Source organism: Manis pentadactyla, chromosome 11 (assembly GCF_030020395.1).
Source record: "Manis pentadactyla isolate mManPen7 chromosome 11, mManPen7.hap1, whole genome shotgun sequence".
NCBI classification, from domain to species: domain Eukaryota; kingdom Metazoa; phylum Chordata; class Mammalia; order Pholidota; family Manidae; genus Manis; species Manis pentadactyla.
Genome location: NC_080029.1, coordinates 34,214,753 through 34,234,231, shown reverse-complemented (window position 1 = coordinate 34,234,231; position 19,479 = coordinate 34,214,753). Strand labels below are relative to the sequence as shown.

Sequence of the window (19,479 nt, the reverse complement as noted above, 5' to 3'; positions counted from 1 at the left end):
ATGTGACCCATTATTGACAGGAACAGCCCATGTTAAATTAAGTTTTAGTGACAGTAGAAAAACTACATTGGAAACTTAGTAACAATTTCTAAATAGGTAGTCTTTTTGTTTGCTTTTTAAATGTAAAAAGATTAAAACTTAAATTAGGTCCTTCCAAACCATTGCCACAGAATATCTTGTATTACGTAAGTAAGCAGATACACATGAGCTTAATTTCTAATTTAAAATGTGACTCCTGGCCAGTAAAATTATGCTAAAAATAGAAGGAGGGCTTTCTTAATGTCTATCAAAGATGACTTCTTTTATTCTTGACTTTGACCCCATCTGACCAACTGCTCAGAATGTTTTAGTATAAGCCACATTATGTAAATTTATTCCAAGTATTTACAAGGGAAAAGAATACAAATTAGCCTGGTGAGCAGCAAAATAGAGATAGTTTTTATGAAATCTGAATTGTGTTAACTGTAATCAAATGTAATCTCCATTTTAATATTTATACATCTTTATATTGTTATGAACCTTTAAAAAAAACCGTGGGTTTTATTTTATTTGTTTCTCTCCTCCCTCACTTCTGTAAAATGCAGAAGGGAATGGATATTTATTATTCACACATTTGTACCCCACTAACTGGTGTTACACATCTGGCTTCCACTGGAGAGCCCCTGACATCCCAGGGAACGGTGATCAAAATTCCACACACTAGCTTCAAGCTGGGGGCTCGTAGCTACTGCAGCATTGAAGGGGGTCTTTTCCTGGCTTCTTTAAAATAAGCATGGTGATGGGATGGTTTAAGGGAAGAACACCTCTCAAATCACATGACCACTGCTGTGCTTCTGTGTGTCCTGCTTACTTCATAACAGCTTGGCACTACATTTTTCCTGTATCTTAGTGGGCTTTGTGTGTTTATGAGTGGGATGTGGTGGGGGCAGGGGGTGTCAGTGGATGGTTATACGTTATGCATGCATCTTTCCATGTTAGAGTGATGTGCCTTCCCTTATGTGTCACAGATTACGGTCACAGATTAAATCTTCTGTGTTCCTGAGAGATTGAGCCATCTCTCTCTTAATGTAAAATTCATGTGTTTTGATGTTTACACCCTCAATTTTTCTTCATATCGCATTAAACATAAATCAAAATGTTCTCCCATAAGAGTTAGCTTTTCATGTTGGGCTGAAAAAGTCTTCATTTCTGTGTAGCAATTCATGTTATTATAACCTATGGCTTTCAATTGTACCTCCCATAATGAAGAGCTGACTTTAAACACTGTGCTATTCTTGTTATGACCTAAGCATAAGGTAAGTCACTTCTCTAACTGTATCTAAAGATTGTGCTTGTTTGTTAAAATTTTCTCAGCTTTGTTTAAAGCATTTTCACTTTTTTTCCCTTACGATTTATTACACATTCTCCTCCCCCCTTTTGTTTTCTGTTTCATAGCTTAAAATTTCTTAATGGACATTGTGATCTTCAGCAAAAATTATATTACACATGTAAACACATATTGAAATGAATTAAGTGAGTTATTTGATGTCTGAAAGCAGTCTTGATTAGTAAATGAATACCTGTATTTTCGGTGTTTTTCATTTCCTCCATTGACTTTAATATAATGTACTGTTCTTACACATTTTTTTAATTTTGATTCCAGTTGAAAGGGGAATTATCAACACCATAAGTCAAATGTTAATTGTAATGACATAACATAATCCAATAAAATTAAGTCATAGATAATTCAGTACCATACCTTTCATTTTTAGTCCCTTACAAATTTGATAATAGGCCAAAATCTTGGTTATATTTTGTTTTTCAGACTTACCATTTTTTTCCCCATTGAGTAGAAAGCCAGTGTAAGAGAAAGAAAAAAAATATCCTAAAACTTGAAACAGACCTATGTTACTTTCTTTATAGTCCATACATATGGACTGTACAAGCATAATTGTTGTTTTTCAACTTTATTCTTTCAAGTGAATACCCTTACACTACAAGTTAGGTAAAATCCTCATATTGAGATTTTTTAAATTAAGTATATGTTATAAAGATGACCAATTTCATGTTGCAAGAGAGAGGGGCATCTGCACATGCATAAATATTGAAAATGTTTTTAAAATATTTTCATCAATTTTTTTATACCTTCTCAAGATCTCACTAAAAAGTTCATGTAATCATTGAATTTAAAAATGATTTCCCTCAAATCTGGGCCAAATATAAATGAGAAAACATTGGTTATATTGCTGTTTGCAGTTTGAAAAACCTAGACAAATACTCAGATTCAGGGAATTGAATTGTTTTCATCATCCAAATTTCTCTTCCAAAACTGTTTGAAATCTACAGATCTAAACTGAGGTGCCACAAAGCAAAACTTGGGTTACTTTATTAAAATGCTATGGATGAATTTTTTGTTAATTTTTAAGCTGCCTAGGGAATGGAAAAATTGTTTTTTTATTTTGGTTTGGTTTGATTTTGTTGGTAAAGCCAGCTGGTTCTTCACCACCATTTCCATTTAGACATTATTTAAATCTGTTGAAACATTTGGTGAGACAGTTTGAACTACTCATCTGAACTGCTCTGTTCATTGTAAATCTCTTGTTTCTATTCATATACTAGCTCCACTCTAGATTGGAAGGGCTTAAAGATGAACTCTGGAGGAATAGAGGCTACGACTTCAGAGTAACTATTGCGATCAGAGGAGCTGCTTTCCATTCGCAAACGTTGTTTTGCGCCATGGGTTTGGGCTCCTTCTGCTTCTACATCTTGTTGAAGACTTTCTTGGCCTCCATTTGACTTCTTTGAACTCTGTTTTTGTCTTTCAACATTTTCCCCTTTTTTTTCCTTCTCTTTCCCAGATTTTTCTTTCAAGATTTTAGCTTTCTCTTGTGTTCTTTGAATCACTTTTTTAAATCTACTTATCTCTTTATTAAGCTCGTCTATTAATTTGTCTACTAGTGTTTATTTCTTTTCTCCTTTGAAGCTGTAGTGGTAGAGTTACACTTATTTTCATTCCATGGTACGCCAACTTGCTTGTTTATCTTGCAGCAAGTTCATTAGTCATTCTTACCCTCTTTGTATGAATTTTCAATAACACAGAACATTCTGTGTTTATATATTGTCTTTTATAAGCCCTTACTTTCTTTTTTATTGTCTAGATTTAATCCCTCAAACTTCTCTCTTCTTTTTCTTTTCCTTGCTCTTGTCTCCTTGTATTGTTTTCTTTAAGCAATCATTAATTTCTTTCCCATTTGGTCCAGAATTGTTTCTCAATAAAAATAATGAATAAAAGGATATAAGAATATTATCTTCCTTATTAGCTTCTTCATTCTAGTGTATTTAAAACTAATTAAACAATCTGGGCCAAAAGAGAATAACTTTAACATCTGGAATTATTTTTCCCTTTTTTTTTCTTTTTTTGGTGTGTGTGTGTGTGTGTGTTTCTTGTGTGTATGTTTGTGGTTTTCTTTATTGTTGTTTCTTTAAGCATTAACAATTGTTTTTTTCAGGGAAGGACAACCATAACCCACCCTAAGTTGCAACATCCCTTTCATAAGTTGTTTCATTACAACAGTAGATTGTGTTAAGCAATAGAAATTAATTTGTTGTGTACATATATCCATTTGGGGCAAGCTGCTGCGGAGTGGGAAGAAGAGGTATGAAGTTTAAATATAGTTTCCTCTGAAATTAATAAGTATTAATGCCATCCAGCATAGTCCTTGAATTCAACAGTTTTGTACCATTTAAAAGAATATCCCACTTGAACTTAAAACATTTGAATCAAAGCATAAGGGCTTCTGATTGATAAGCTATATACATACCTAAGAAGTGATAAATAAATAAATTGAATTTCATTGATTTGCAAGAAAACAACTTTATAACCAAACCAATATTATAACCAATTATTATAATCAATAACAAATATCATTAAAACCCCAAATACTATATATGAGGATTTCCCTATTTTCCCCTAATTAACTGAAAATGAAAATGTGATATTTTATTACAGCTTTTTTATTATTATATAATAATTGCATTATTATTCTAAGTCAAGAGATATGCACAATGACTTAGAATTAAGGGTTTGTATTAGGAACTTAATATGTGGTAACTTGAATTTTTTTCCATATACTAATTTCGAATACACATCAATAAAAAATTGCCTTTGATTTTATCTCTGTCCTGCCTAAAATACTGTACCCCCAATTTTTTTGTAGAAGTCAGTTCTTTAAAGTAAGGAAAGGATAAATAAAAGATACATGGAACAAATATAACATATTTTTACTAACATTATGTTACATAAGTATATAAAGCCTTTGCTTCTAGACCTCAGGAGCTTGCCCATTAAGTTTGCATTCATATCTGACTATCTGTATTATGAGCTCTGAATACTGAGTTTATGCTTTCTCTGCAGGTCCAGTCCAGGTGCAGCAGCAAGGAGAACATTCTCAGAGCAAGTAAGTATGTCATCATTTCAGATGGACTATCAAATTAGAGCTTGTGGCTTAACAGGAAGGAGAGCTAAAAATGATATTTTGATGAAAGAGTGAAGAAGAGCAATGGGAAAAGTTTATATCAAGAATATGAATATTGGGGCTTTCACCTTCCAAAAATATTAGTATCGATATATTAATGAATATTTCCCTATTCCAGTTGTTTTTGCAAGCTGACAGCAGAACTTTGATGGCACTCCTAGTAGGGTAGTAATGAATTCCTCTGTGACCTGAAGAGGAGAACCCTCTTTAATTGCCCCACTTCCAAAAAGTTATTTGAAAACAGACTAACTAAAATAATAACAACAGAAATCTACTAAGGACTCTGACTTTTAAAAAAGTGATTCTAAGAGGGCACATCATACTCATATTGTGAGCATGAATTTTGAAAGATCTTACCACAGGCAGCATGTTTTAAAACATAGTGCCCTGAACCACGGATGAAGAAATGTTAATTTTATTTTACCATTTGATCAATAATAATATTAACTTGGAAGTCATTTAACTTTGCATATTATTCATTTTACTAGATTATAAAAACAAACTATAAATAGTTTTTCCTTACCTGTATCCTTGAAATGATGTAACATTGAAGGTTGTGCCTTAAAAGCTTTAGAATCCTGAGAGAAAAGTGCTGGATAAATGCTAATTATTTTAATATTGTTCACTCTCACTTGATATTAATAATGTCTTCCTATCTTCTTCCTGATCTTTATCAAGAAAGGTACAAGTGGGCCATACTGAAATGGGTCAATTGGATACTTATACCACTGGAAGTTTCAGTAAATGAGGTGGTTTATATTTCCATTAGAATGTGCGTTATTTAACAATCAAAAAAGCAGTTGGGGAGTTTCAAATAGGTAAAATTCATTCATGTTTTATTTTCTTTAATATAAGTTTTTCGTATTTCCATTTTGTGATTCTGTTACCTCAGCTTAAAAACCTTGAGTTGATGGGCAAGCATGCTCTAATTGTTTGCCCAGGACCTTCAGAGTCATGTAAAAGTAAATTCAAACAAGCATTTTTAACTTTTATACTTATGTTAGTTTCTACAACTTCATAGACATGTGAATCTGACAGATGCCCTTCAATTATAAGAGATGTAAAGTCCTGTAATCCTTTACTAAGACCTAGGGTTGAGAAATCTAAGAGTCAGGAGAGTGATGGTTGAACATTCACTAAAATAAAGCAATAGAGATAAATGAACTTTAAAAATGAAACTTTATGATGATTATTGTATGATTTCCATTTATTGTTGACCCTGAAATAATAATGGATCATTGGTAGTAATTATGGTAATTAGTAACAAAAATAATTTCTTACTGAGAACAGATTTCTTTGAACCCTTTTTCACTCTATTATGAATCTTTGTGTTATTAGGACTATCTTTCATTTCAGTTATGCTGTTACTGGTTTATTGGGTATTAATCACTTTGGATCAGCATCATGATGGTCCAGGTTTTTCTGACTGTGTTTTCTTAGGATGAAATAGTAACGTAGGTGGTCCACATAGCCATTTAGGTCCACATAGAGAGCCCATCCTACAGCATAGCCTCATAGTTCTGTGACTTCTATAAATTTAAATCTTTCCTCTCAATACCACTTTAGTAACTCATACTCATGCTCATAGCCACACCCAGGTCTCTTATCACCATGAGCTGTTCTACTCTGAATGTCTTAAGTTCAATATTTCATTGCTTATTTGGCCTACTTTTATCTCCCTTATTTTCTTCCTTTGCCATGTGCTACTACAGTGCAGTCATATAGATGCAGTTAGCAGTTCCCCATCCTCTCAATGCTATGCCCTGCCTCTGTTTCTTTGGTTCCCCTGCTGCATAAAATACCCATTCCCCTTATTTTCCTAGAAAACCCTTAACATATCCTTCAAGACTCAGCACAAGTGTGACCTATTCAAGGTGACTAATCCCTCTTGTATACCTCTACTGTTCCTTCTACTTTTATCCTTTTTTCATTTATTTCCTGAATTAACTGTCCTCAAGGAAAACATTTCCGAAGTGTAGCCAACATAAAGAAAACTATAATAAACTTCATTTTTAGCATATATAAAAATGTGTCAAAACAAAAGCCAAGTGGATCCTAGAAAAAAAGCAAAGTTAAAACTTAATAGAGCTTGTCTAGAATTGTCCAAGCAAGAGTTAACTTTGCTAACTTTGTCCAAGTAACAGGTAACTTTCCTTTGGTTCCTCAGAAATATCAAAACAACCTGTTAATGGTAAAATGGAGTTTATTCTTACTATGGTAAGGGAGAATGCCACTTCAGTAAAGTCTTAGTCTCAGATTCAGAGTGTCAGAAAGGGAAGGGCAAACTCAGGATATTTTTTGAGATTTTGAAGCTTGATTTAAAATAGATATTTTAGTATTGTGACTTGATTAGAATTAAATAAGGATCATTACATAATCATTTAGGACTCATGGACACAGCAAGGCTCTGAGAATCTTGGAGCATAAATTGTCTTTGGATATTTTCTATTTAAGAAGTTTCTGGAATGAGCAATACAGTTTACAGTTTTTATTATCCAGGAAAGAATTTTCTGGAATAGTTATGTTAAGAAAGTGGAATAGTAATGTTATACTAATGAAGACATTATAACCGATATGGTTATAGATGGTTTCAGGTATCAGTTCTTATTGTTGTCAGTCTTCAGTGTGAACTGAAAGATCAATAGCAGCAGAGAATGGGATTAATCCAGATCCAGAGCTTCATCCCTACATAAGAAATCACAGTAGTACATCAACTAAGGAAGTTGTTTCAACCTTCATATGTGTCAAGGTTTCCTGTGTTGTTGAATGATCATTTATTGAACTTCTGATGAGACAGCAGCCATAGAGTATCATTTAGGACAATGGAGATCTTATTTCTGAACCCTGCTACACAAATGTAAGAAGAATTATAATCAGAGTTTATAGTTCTTTCTCAGCCAGGAACCAAGACTATCCAAAATTAAGACAAGAACAACTATATGCCAACAAACTGGAAACCCAGAAGAAATGAAAAAATTCTTAGACACATACAGTCCACAAAGACAAAATCAGGAATAAATAGAAAATATGAACAGACTGATTACTAATAAGGAAATTGAGTCCATAATTAAAATCTCCCAAAGCAGAAATGCAAGGACCAGATGTCTTCACCAGTGAATTTTATGAAACATTTAAAGAAGAATTAACGTCAATCCCTCTCAAACTCTTCCAAAAAGTTGAAGAGGAGGTAACTCTCCTGAAATCATGTTTAAAGACCAGCATTACCCTGTTACCAAAGTCAGGAAAGGACACTACAAAAAAGGAAACTGCAGGTCAATATCTTTGATAAATATAGTTGCATAAATTCTCAATAAATTACAGCAAACTGAATCCAGCAGCACATTAAAAGGATCATTCATTGTGATCAAGTGGGATTTATCCCTGGAATGCAAGGTTCAACAGATCCAAATAAATAAGTGTAATGAATCACATTAATAGAATGAAAGGAAAAAGTCATATAATCATATTAATAGACACAGAAAAAGCACTTGACAAAATTCAGTATTTGTTCATGTTAAAAACTCTTGACAAGGTAGGTACAGAAGGAATGTACCTGAACATAATAAAGACTGTATATAACAAGCTCACAGCTAATGTCAATCTTTCTTGATGGTGACAGTTTGAAAGCTCTTCCTTTAAGATCAAGACAAAGGAACAAGATAAGGATGCCCATTCTCACCATTCCTATTCACCATACTATTGGAAGCCCTAGCCAGAACAGTCAGGCAAGAAAATGAAAGGAAAGGCATCAGATTTGGAAAGGAATAAGTAAAATTGTCTCTATTTGCAGATGACATGTTTTTTTTCTATTTTTTTTAATTAAAGTATCATTGATATGCACTCTTATGAAGGTTTCACAAGAAAAACAATGTGGTTATTACATTCACCCTTATTATCAAGCCCCCCCATACCCCATTGCAGTCACTGTCTATCAATGTAGTAAGATGCCACAGAGTCCCTATTTGTCTTCTCTGAGCTACACTGTCTTCCCCATGACCCCACACGCACCATGTGCACCAATCATGATACCCCACAATCCCCTTCTCCCTCCCTCCTTACCCACCCTTCCCCCCACCTCCCCTTCAGTTAACCACTAGTTCTTTCTTAGAGTCTGCAAGGCAGATGACATGATTTTATATATAGAAAATCCTAAAGACTCTACCAAAAACTGTTAGAACTAATTGATAAATTCAGTAAGGTTTCAGGATACAAAAAACATACAAAAATCAGTAATATTTCTATATACTAAAATGTATTATCTGCAAAAGAAAATTATTCCATATGCAATAGCATGAGAAGCAATAAAATACTTTGAAATACATTTAACCAAGGAGGTGTAATATGTCTACACTGAAAACTACAAGACACAAATTTCTTTCTTGATGAAAGAAATCAAAGAAGACACAAATAAATGGAAAGTCGTCCCATATTCATGGATTGGAAGAATTAATGTTGTTAAAATGTCCATACTACCAAAAGCCATCTATAGATTTAGTGCAATCCCTATCAAGATTCCAGCTGCAGTTTTCATAGAAGCAGAAAACAAAATCCTAAGACTTATATGGAACCCATAAAAGACCCTAAATAGCCAAAGCTACCCTGAGAAAGAACAGAGGAGGAGGCATCATACTTCCTGATTTATATGTGTATTATAAAGCTATAGTAATCAAAATAGTATGATACTAGCATAAAAACAGACACCTAGACCAGTGGAACAGAATCAAAAGCCCAAAAATAAACTCATGCATACACAGTCAACTAATACAGGGAGCAAAGAATACTCAGTGGAGAAAAGACAGTCTTTTCAATAAATGGCACTGGGAAAATTGGATATTCACATATAAAAGAATGAAAGTAGACACCTATCTTACACCCCTCTCAAAAATTAATTCAAAGTCAATTAAAGATAAATGTAAATGGAAGTCTTAGAAGAAAACATAGGGGAAGAAGCTTCTTTACATGGTCTTGGCAATGATTTTTTGGATATGACACCTAAAGGACAAGCAACAAAATCATAAGCAGAGCTATAGCAAACTAAAAAGTGTCAGCACAACAAAAGAAACTATCAACAAAATGAAAAGACAACCCATGGAATAGGGAAAAAATGTTTGCAAACTGTATCTGATTAGGGGTTAATATCCAAAATATGTAAAGAACTCACAAAACTCAGTCACAGAAATGATAATAATAATAACAATAACAATAATCCACCTAAAAAATGGGCAAAGGACCTGAATAAACACTTCCTAAAGACAGTATACAAATGGGCAACAAGTACATGAAAAGGCATTCAACATGGTAGTCAAAAGGGAAATGCAAATCAGAACCACAATGAGCTGTCAACCCAACATGTTCAAATAGCTATCATCAGAAAGACAAGAAATAACAAATGCTCAAGAGAAAATGGAGAAAAGGGAACCCTTGTGCAATGTTGGCAGGATCATAAATTGGTACAACCACTAAGGAAAACAGTATGGAGGTTCCTCCAAAAGTTAAAAACAGAACTACCATATGATCCAGCAATTCTACTTCTGGGAATATATCCAATGGAAATGAAAACACTAGTTGAGCAGATTATCTGCACTCCCGTGTTCATAACAGCATTATTTACAATAGCTGTAATTACAAAATTATTTGCATGGAAAGAACCTAAGTGCCCATCCACAGATAAATAGATAAAGAAGTTGTGATTGAGATAGAGAGAAATGGAATATTATTCAGCTATAAATAATAATGAAATCTTGCTATTTGCAACAACATGGATGGACCTTGAGGGCATTATGTTAAGAGAAATAAGACAGAGAAAGATTAATCCTCTATGATCTTACTTATATGTGGCATCAAAAACAACTAAAAACTAAGCTCATCAAAAAAGAGATTAGATTGAGGTAGGGGTTTAGGGGATTTGGATGAAGGTAGTCAAAAGGTACAAACTTCCAGGTGTAAGATAAATAGGTACTGGGGATTTAATGTACAGCATTATGGCTATAGTTAGTGCTGCTGTATGGCATATTTGAAAGTTATTAAGAGAATAGATCCTAAGAGTTCTTATCACAAGGAAAAAAATATTTCTTTGTTTTTCTATATGAGATGAAGTTCCCTGAACTTACTGTGGTAGTCATTTCACAATACATGAAAGCCGGGTTATTATTCTGAGCACCTTGAACTTACATAGTGCTGTATGTCAGTTATGTCTCAATAAAACTGGGGAAAGAAAGAAACAAAATTAAGCCAAGAAAATATACCTCTTCCCCAATCCAAGGAACCTTCAGAACAAAATATAGGGCTATTAGCCAAATTGCTTAATTTTCTCACTCCTTTGTTTGCTTCCTGAATCTTTTTAGTAATATTAATGATCCCAGAGAAGTCTGCAGGCATGTAAAAACATTTTACCCAAAACGTCATATTAGTCCTTTACATGCCAATATTACAACTAATGCAGCTGAACCACTGCCATTATAATTTCATGAAGCTTTCAAGAGAGGAATCCTTCAGCCTTGGTTATATTGTCTTTCCTGCTATTCTCTGAATCATAGTATGTAGTACCCTCCCTACTTACTGGGACTATTGTAAAGCTTTGAAGTAAACTGGCTTGAGAAAGGAAGTAAGAAATCCAGAATATCCCTTGAGTGACCAGGATTTCAAATATTAAATCAAGATCCACTTTTCCTGCTTTTTAAAAAATTAAGTTACCTAGCAGTCTTTTTTTTTTCTTAGAAAAAAAAATGAGGGGCTAAAACAGATCCTAAATGAATTTGGAGGTTCTACTGAAGGCAGGTATCAGTTTACCAGGGTAATAAGTTCCTGTCCAGTTTATGGGTAGTAACCAGCAGGCTTTTATACCCCAAATCCAATACCAGTCGCTGGGGGACACCCAATGATCTATTTTGGCCAAAATACCCCTATGTGCTTATCAAATATATTATAACATTTTAGAGCCACTTGTCAAAAATAGTTTGGCACCAAAAAGTAAAATTTTAAGTATTGAGATCATTAGTATATCTTAAAGAAAAAGAAGCAGTGTGTCTTACTTGTAAGATGTTTAAAAGTGAGACAGCCTCCAAATAATATATCATTGTTTCCTAGTTCTTTTACAAGTTCTATTTCTGTTGAAGTTTGGTTATAAGAGCTAGTTCCCACCAAAAAAATCCCTGAGTATTATTTTGGTGGAGACAAGAACTCTGTCTTCTAGGCTGATCTCAAAGGGGGTTTTGTTTTCCATCTCTCTGACCTATTATGTAGTTTGTCATTTGTCTAAAGTCATCTAGTAGTTGAGTCCAGTTACCCAGAAAAAACCAACAAATTTCTTATTAGGAAGTAGAACAGGAATCTGGGTGGTTGCCAGTGATAAATGTGTAAAGAACCAGCTGAGCTGTATGTTTTAACTAGTTCACAAGTAAATACAGTTGACCTTTGACAATGCAGAGATTAGAGGAGCCAACCCCCATGCAATCAACACTCCACGTGTAACTTTTGATTCTCCGAACACTTAATTACTAAAAGCCTACTGTTGACAAGAAGCCTTATCAATTACATAAACAGTCAGTTAACATATTTTGTATGTTATATGTGTTATGTACTGTTTTCTTACAGTAAAGTAAGCTAGAGAACAATTTAAAAATATTTTTAAATTGCTGCAGATCTCCAAAAAAATTACAGCATGTTTATTGAAAAAAATCACATATAAGTGGACCCATGCATTTCAAACCCATATTGTTCAAGGGTCAACTATATTAGCCAGGTATTAGACACGTACCAATGAATGATTAAGGACTCAAAGAGCAATATTCAGAATAGGGTGCTATAGATAACACAGTTAAAAGAAGCCTTAAACCAGGGGGTAAAGGAAGAAAATAGCAAAAGAATGCAGATTAAAATGTGGCAGTCAGCTATCTATTCTATCGATCCTGGGTGGAAACTCTCTGTATCTCATGTGGTCTAAGGTCTTGCGTAGAAGATGTCACTTTCAGAGGACTGTCTGTTTATGGAGGGTTCTTAAAACTTAACTTAATATCTTCCACAAATTCAAGAATGGATTATGCCTCTTGAGAGACATGAATTGAAGAATCAAACTTTTGAAGGTATACTGCAGTGCTAATTGTTAATAGTACCTGTTAAGGTCCTTTCCAAAGAGTTCCGGAGCTGTGTTTCTCTGATATCTCTTCCAAACGATCATGCCTCTGGGTTTTAGGTCATTCAAATGTTGTTTAGAAGGTTGTTGAGGAAAGGCTATTCATACCTGTTTATAAGACTTGATGTATAGCATGAAATCCCTTGCAGTGTTTAGCCATATTTGCTTGCTATAGTGGGGAATTTAGAATCAAAAGTGATATTCCTAGATGGATGGACTGGCCTGTTAATAATCCATGTGGGAGACCTGATGAATCCCAGAAGGATTTGATCTCATTGGCATTGAAGATAAAATACTTCAGGCCATAGAAGTTCAGTAGTCTCTAAAAGTTTAATTTTCAGAATTATGTTTGTTCTTTCTACTTTTCCTGAAGATTAGGGGTGAAATTGACAATGAAATTTCTTAATAAGGGCAGGGCTTTACAAAACTTTTTAGTAATAAGCTCAGTAAAATAGGTGCCTCCATTACTAGAAAGACAGGTCAGAATTCCCCACATTGGGAACACAAAATCAGGAAAATGTTGCTGCTGTTAGAGTTATAGCTCTCTCACAAGAAAAGGCTTCAAACATCCCAGGAGTAAACAAATAATGACCAAGACATATTCAAAACCCACTACAGAAAGTAGTTTTATGAAATTCCATTTGGAGGTGTTTAAGGGGACCCTGAGGTTTGGGCTCTTGTCCATGTCCTTCCTTTATAATTTATGTTGGTGACAGATGAAATACAGTAAAGCTTTCTCATCAATGTTAATTATGTACAGTGGCAAATTTGTTCTTTCAGTGGTGGGTAAGTTTATGTAAAATTTTACAAGATTCCATTTGAGGTCCTTCAGTGCTATTTAACAGCCATAAGTGCAATTCATATCCAGATTTCTCCAATACCTTTTTCTGACTCTGGACCTGCTCACTGGCATTCTGTAATAGAGGCTTTGAATTCTATTTGCTTTTAAACCAAAGACTTGGTTCCTTTGGGTATTATAAGGGCTATAATGTTAGTGAGAGCTGTCTGCCTTGCACGAGACCAGTATAGGCATATCCTGTAATCTCTATATTCCCATTTTGTTTAAGCTCCAATTTTTATAATAGACACTTCCTTGGGAAACATTAAAGCACATGAAAGTTCTATAAATTGCTAAATTCTTAATTAGAATACTTGCTGAGATCAAGAACCCCTCTGTTTCAGAGCATTTCAAAATCATGGAATAACCCAAAAGCATATCTACTGTCAGTGCATGTATTAACCCTCTTTTCTCTAGCTAGCTAAAACTTCTTGCATACTTACAGAATTCTGTGATGTAAACAGATTTGCCTCTAGCAAAGGGTCATGTTCTGGGATGAAATTTTATAATTAGCTAGAAGTTATTGATGACCTAATTTTAACTACAAGATGGTAATTAGTTAGGAAGTTATTGATTAGCTAATTTTAACTCACAAAATGTCTGTTCATATTTGGTGCCCAGGAATGAAGTCAGTTTCTAAGGACTTAGGTTAAGTCTTTTATTGGCATGGCAATTTCAGAAAAGTTAGGAACCTATTGCCTGTAAGTCAGTGAAACTCAGGAATACTTTTAATTATTTCTTAGTTACTTGCATGGGAAAGTTTTTTGAACATCCATACTCTATCAGGAGTAAAAAAAATTTACTTCCTTGAGGTAGATCATTTTCTAGGTAATAAACTTTATTTAGACAAACTGTAACTTCTCTGGAAATCTTATCCTCTTTGTGAATTAAAACAGTAAGCAGATGGATGAAATCAGACTTAGAGCTGACTCCCATCTTTAGATCACAACAAAAAACTACATATTGAATTAGAGTAGAATCACGGGAACTATAAAAGACTTCAGGTCCTGGCTGAGGACTTGTGAGTCATAGTAGAGTGTTATGGGAACATAACAGTCCAGTTATACTGTCAATTTTCTAAAGAGAAGGCAAACAAATATTAACTATTCTGACCTAAAGGGTTGTTAAATAAAACAGAATATAATAATATATAGATACAATAAATTAACACTGTCAAATATGCAGCCTCAGGAGGCACTGAAGATAAGGTAAATTTGGGGATTGGTAATACATAAAAGTGGGAAATGACTATTTTATTATGGGCCTGATGTGCTGAACAAATCCATATCCCTACCTATTAGTCTTTTGGATTGGGAAAAGTATTAATAGCTAGTGCAACACATGATGAATCTTCTCTCTACTTAATTTCACATATTAGTTTTAGTGCTTCTTTTAGCTTCTAGCTCAAGAGAGTATTTTGCATTTTAGATGGCTTGATCTGAATCTTAATGGGTTCAGCCCCAGTAATCCTCCCTATATTTGTTGAATTTTTGCCCACAGAATGAAAAAAGTCTGGCATCTTCTTAAAATGTTTAGTTGGGGTTGATTTAAACACAAAGGAACTGGTAAATCGAAATTACCTATAATCTCATTACAAATGGGAGTCCTCAGGGATTTCAAGGAAAACACCATCAGAAGATATTTAATCTAGCAATTCCATTTATATATACACCTACCTATCAAGTTAGCAGGTACAATATCATAGAAAAGGAAAGAATGTCCTCTCTTAAATGTCTGAAGTTGACATGTATGAATGACATGGAACTGTAAGCAGATTATTAGAGATACCCACCAATGAGTAGTTTTTTACTCCAAGGAGAGATTGTGTAACAGTGGTAGAGTTCAAGGTTGATATTCTGTTGCTTTTCTAAACCCCTGTGGTTTCCTATGCAATTCAGGTTCTTCCAAGTCACCTTCGTGTTCTTCCCATTCTGCCTTTCCCATGGAATTTTTTGCATCTCAAGCTTCCACTGGTGTATGAACTAATTGTTATAGATCTGGAAGCCATGAATTACATGTTCTTAAAATTATTCTAGTTTTCTCTAAAAATCTCACTCTATTCTTCCTAGGCTTTGGAAAGCCATTGATGATTCTCAACTCAGGGGAAAAACAGGGCTTAAAATCAACCATAAGGGACCTTTATCTGTTCTGAAGGAAGTTTAACTTTAAGAGGTAGCCAAACTTTGGAAGTTTCTGGCCAGCCAAAAGGGAAGAGGAGTGGAGTAGAGGGAGAGATGGGGCATAGGGAAATGGAAGAGTAGAGGACAGGGAAAGAAAATTGTAGGACCAAATCCACATGGTTCAAGATGTTTTACAGTTCTAAGAGGCAGTAAAGTTCTCCAAATTTTTATTTTGCCTCTGCCAAGGAATTTCTTGAAGTAATTTTGGAATCTGAATTTCTTCCTCATACCAGTCAAAAAATCCAGCCCACTAGATGTTTGGAATTTTGTTCCTTTTTTGGTCTGTAGCACCTCAAACAATTTTGTTCACATCAAAAGTTCCCTAAAGTGACTACTGTAAGTTAAGTCTACTTGGTGAAATTAAAGATAACTGCACAAATTTGAATTACAGCATAAATATATGTAAGAAGTAGGAGTCTGGCCTGGAAGAGTCATTGATTTAGGTGTAGAGTAAGACAAACCTGATAACTTGTAAATCATCCAGTCAGAGTGTTTCTTGGACACCACATCAGGCTTTGTAACCTAATAGCTGGGCAAAATACAAACTAACATATTTATAGTTCTAGATTATGGAAAGATTTGAAGGGGAGCTCTGTCCCATAGACAGACCCTTACTAACAAAGCAACAATGAGGAAAGTTCTCAGAAGATGATGAATGACCAAAGTTCAGCCAGAGGACACCACTTTGAGAAGAAACCTGAACCTCTCAATTCCTAGAGCCAGTTTGCAAAATGGACTTATCGGGGCCTATGCCCATGTTTTTCCATATGAACTTTCCCCTTATTAGAGGTGTAACAAAAAATGGCATGGATAGACAGATATAAATAATAGTGTTATTAGTAAAAAGACACCAGGGGTAAAAGCTTTTTCAAATTTGACTCAATTACTAAAGGAGTCCTAAAAAAGTTTCCTTACTCCTAGGAGACAAAATAAACTTAGCAATTGACAAGCTCAAAGAAAAAGAATCAGAGTTCAATGTAATGCAAGACTTGGTTATCTCATTGCACTGATTAGAGACATTCCCATTCCCCAATCAGGATTCTCAAGGACAGAGCTCAACAGAGGAGCTCGCTGTTATCAAACCAAGGGTCTTGGGCTTTGGTGGGAAAAAAGTCATTCTTGTCTATGTCTCCTTATTGCCTCTAATATTGTTGAATACTTGTTCCCCACAAATAAGAGCTTACCACAGTAAAAGAGAGAATATCTCAACAGTCTTAGTAGCACTTAGTGTGGGTTCAATACTGAAATATTTATGATACTCTGAAGCTACATTTAAATTGAGTCATGGCAGTTTGATTAGAATCAGGTAAAGATTATGATATAGTAGTTTAGGATTGGTGGACATATCAAGCAAGGATTTTATGTGTGTATGGTGTGGTTTTCTTTTTTTTTTTTTTGCCCTTTCTACTCACAGAATAAGGTTTGCATATAAGAAAATTAATTAAAACCTAAGCAAAGCTCAAGTTGAGCTAAAGGGTTAATTCTAACTCCAAGAAATCCTGCTGGGATTCCCGGGAATAAAGATAACATGTTAAAGTTGTGATTTGAACTTATTAAATTTCTGTTCATGTTAGTTCATTTGGCTACAACCTTCAGCTGTCAATCAGAATGAATACCCAGGAGATAGGCAAAGCATGTGTTAACAACAGCCTAACCAGATAGACAGAGATAAGAAACTATATTTTTCAGAGAAGCAAGTCATTCCAAATCTGAAATGACTAGAACAGCTCACTTTATTTTATTCATGCTCAGATTCCACTGGAGTCAGAGATGAAGTGTTATCTTCTATTCCAAGAATGAAGTCTTCAAGTATTGTTTCAGTTGCTATCTAAACTAACGATCAGAGGAGTACAGGGTCCGTAATTCTCAAAATGATGAACTTTTCTCTTTTCTGGAATCAAATGAATTGCCATGGTTACCAAAGCCCCCATAGAGCCAGTTACCAGTGTCCTTCCTTTTGAACTTTTTATTTTACTTGAGGTGAAATTCACATAGTATAAAATCATTTTAAAGTGAACAATTCATTGGTGTTTAGTTGATTTACAATGTTATACAACCACCACCTCTAGCCAGTTCCAAAACATTTTCACCATCCCAAAAAGAGACCCCGTACCCATTAAGCAGTTACTCTCTATTCTCCACCGCTCCCAGCCTCTAGCTGCCACCAATCTGCTTTCTATATAAGGATTTGCCTATTTTGGATATTTCATATAAATGGAATCATACAATTCCATATGAATGTTATGTGATTATTTTTGTCTAGCTTCTTTTACTTAGCTTAATGTTTTTGAGGCTCATCCATGTTTTAGCATTATCAGTATTTCAGTCCCTATTATGGCTGCAGAATATTTCATTGTACCTTTATACTGTATTTTGTTTATGCATTGCTCAATTTATGGACATTTGGGTGTTTTTACCTTTTGGCTATTGTGACTAGTGCTGCTTTGAACATGCTGGTACATGTATTTGTTTGAGTACCTGTTTTCAGTTATTCCGGTATATATATTTAGGAGGTAGAATTGCTGGGTCATCTGGTAATTTCTATGTTTAACTTTCTAAGGAATTGCCAAATTATTTTCCACAGTGGCTTAACTATTCTACCTTCTCAACAGTAGTGTACAAGGATTACAAATTCTGCACATCATTGCCAAACTTGCTAACTTTCCTTTTTTTTTAAATTACAACCATTCTAGTATGATTGAAGTGGTATCTCATCATGGCTTTCATTTTCATTTCCCTAATGACTAATGGTGTGGAACATCTTTTCATGTGCTTGTTGGCCATTCATATATAGTCTTTGGAGAAATGTCTATTTAAACCTTCTGACCAGTTTTTAACTGGGCAGTTTGTCTTTTTGTTGTTGACTGTAGGACTACTTTATATACTCTGCATACTAGACCCTTACCAGATAGATCACTTGCAAATATTTCTCCCATTCTCTAGGCTTTTACACTCTCTTGATAGTATCCCTTCATGCATAAATGTTTTTAGTCTTGATGAAGTTCAATTTATGTAAGTTTTCTTTTGTTGCTTGTGTTTTTAGTATCCTAAGAGTTTATTGCCAAATCCAAGGTCATGAAGCTTTACTCCTACATTTTCACCTATGTGTTGTATGGTTTTTAGCTCTTATATTTAGATTATTGATCCATTTTAAGTTAATTTTCATATATAGTGTGAGGTAGGGATCCAACTTCATTTTTTTCCCTGTGGATATCCAGTTGTCCCAGTGCTGCTTGTTGAAGAGACAATTCTTTCCCCATTGATTGGTCTTGGCACCCTTGTCAAAAATCAATTTACTATAGATGCATTGATTTGTTTCTGGACTATCCGTTCTATTCCATTGATCTATATGTCCATTCTTATACAAGTATTATACTATTTTGATTACAGTAGCTTTGTGGTAAATTTTACAATCAGTAAGTGAGAGTCCTCCAACTTTGTTCTTTTTCAATGTTGTTTTAACTCTTCAGAGCCCCTTGCCATCCCATATGAATTTGGGGATCAGCTTTTCCATTTTTGGAAAGAAAAAAAAGCTATTGAATTTTGATACATAGAACCCATACACTGCTTTGGGCAGTATTGCCATCTAAAGAACATGAAGTCTTAACAATCCATTTTCCCTTGGATCTTGACAATAAGCTCACTTTTACTTCCCAGGTATTTGTACATTTCCACAATGAAGTAGGCCATGGCATGTAAGTATCTGGTGGAGATTCCACTCACAGTGACAGAGTAATCTCTGTATTTCAACTCTGGAGGAACTTTTATCACACAAATGTTTCTTGCATTTTCTTGCCTTAGAAGTGATCCCAGAAT

At 34.4% G+C, this 19,479-nt stretch overlaps 1 protein-coding gene across 14 annotated transcripts in view; it reads left to right on the top strand.

Moving 5' to 3' along the window:
• Positions 1-19,479, top strand: part of GPHN (gephyrin) — a 752,379-nt gene that overhangs the window by 585,436 nt on the left and 147,464 nt on the right. For all 14 annotated transcript variants that reach the window (XM_036906015.2, XM_036906017.2, XM_036906020.2 and 11 more), the window contains one exon: positions 4,394-4,436. In XM_036906015.2, the coding sequence (XP_036761910.1) occupies positions 4,394-4,436 (43 nt within the window). The remainder of the gene's footprint in view (positions 1-4,393; positions 4,437-19,479) is intronic.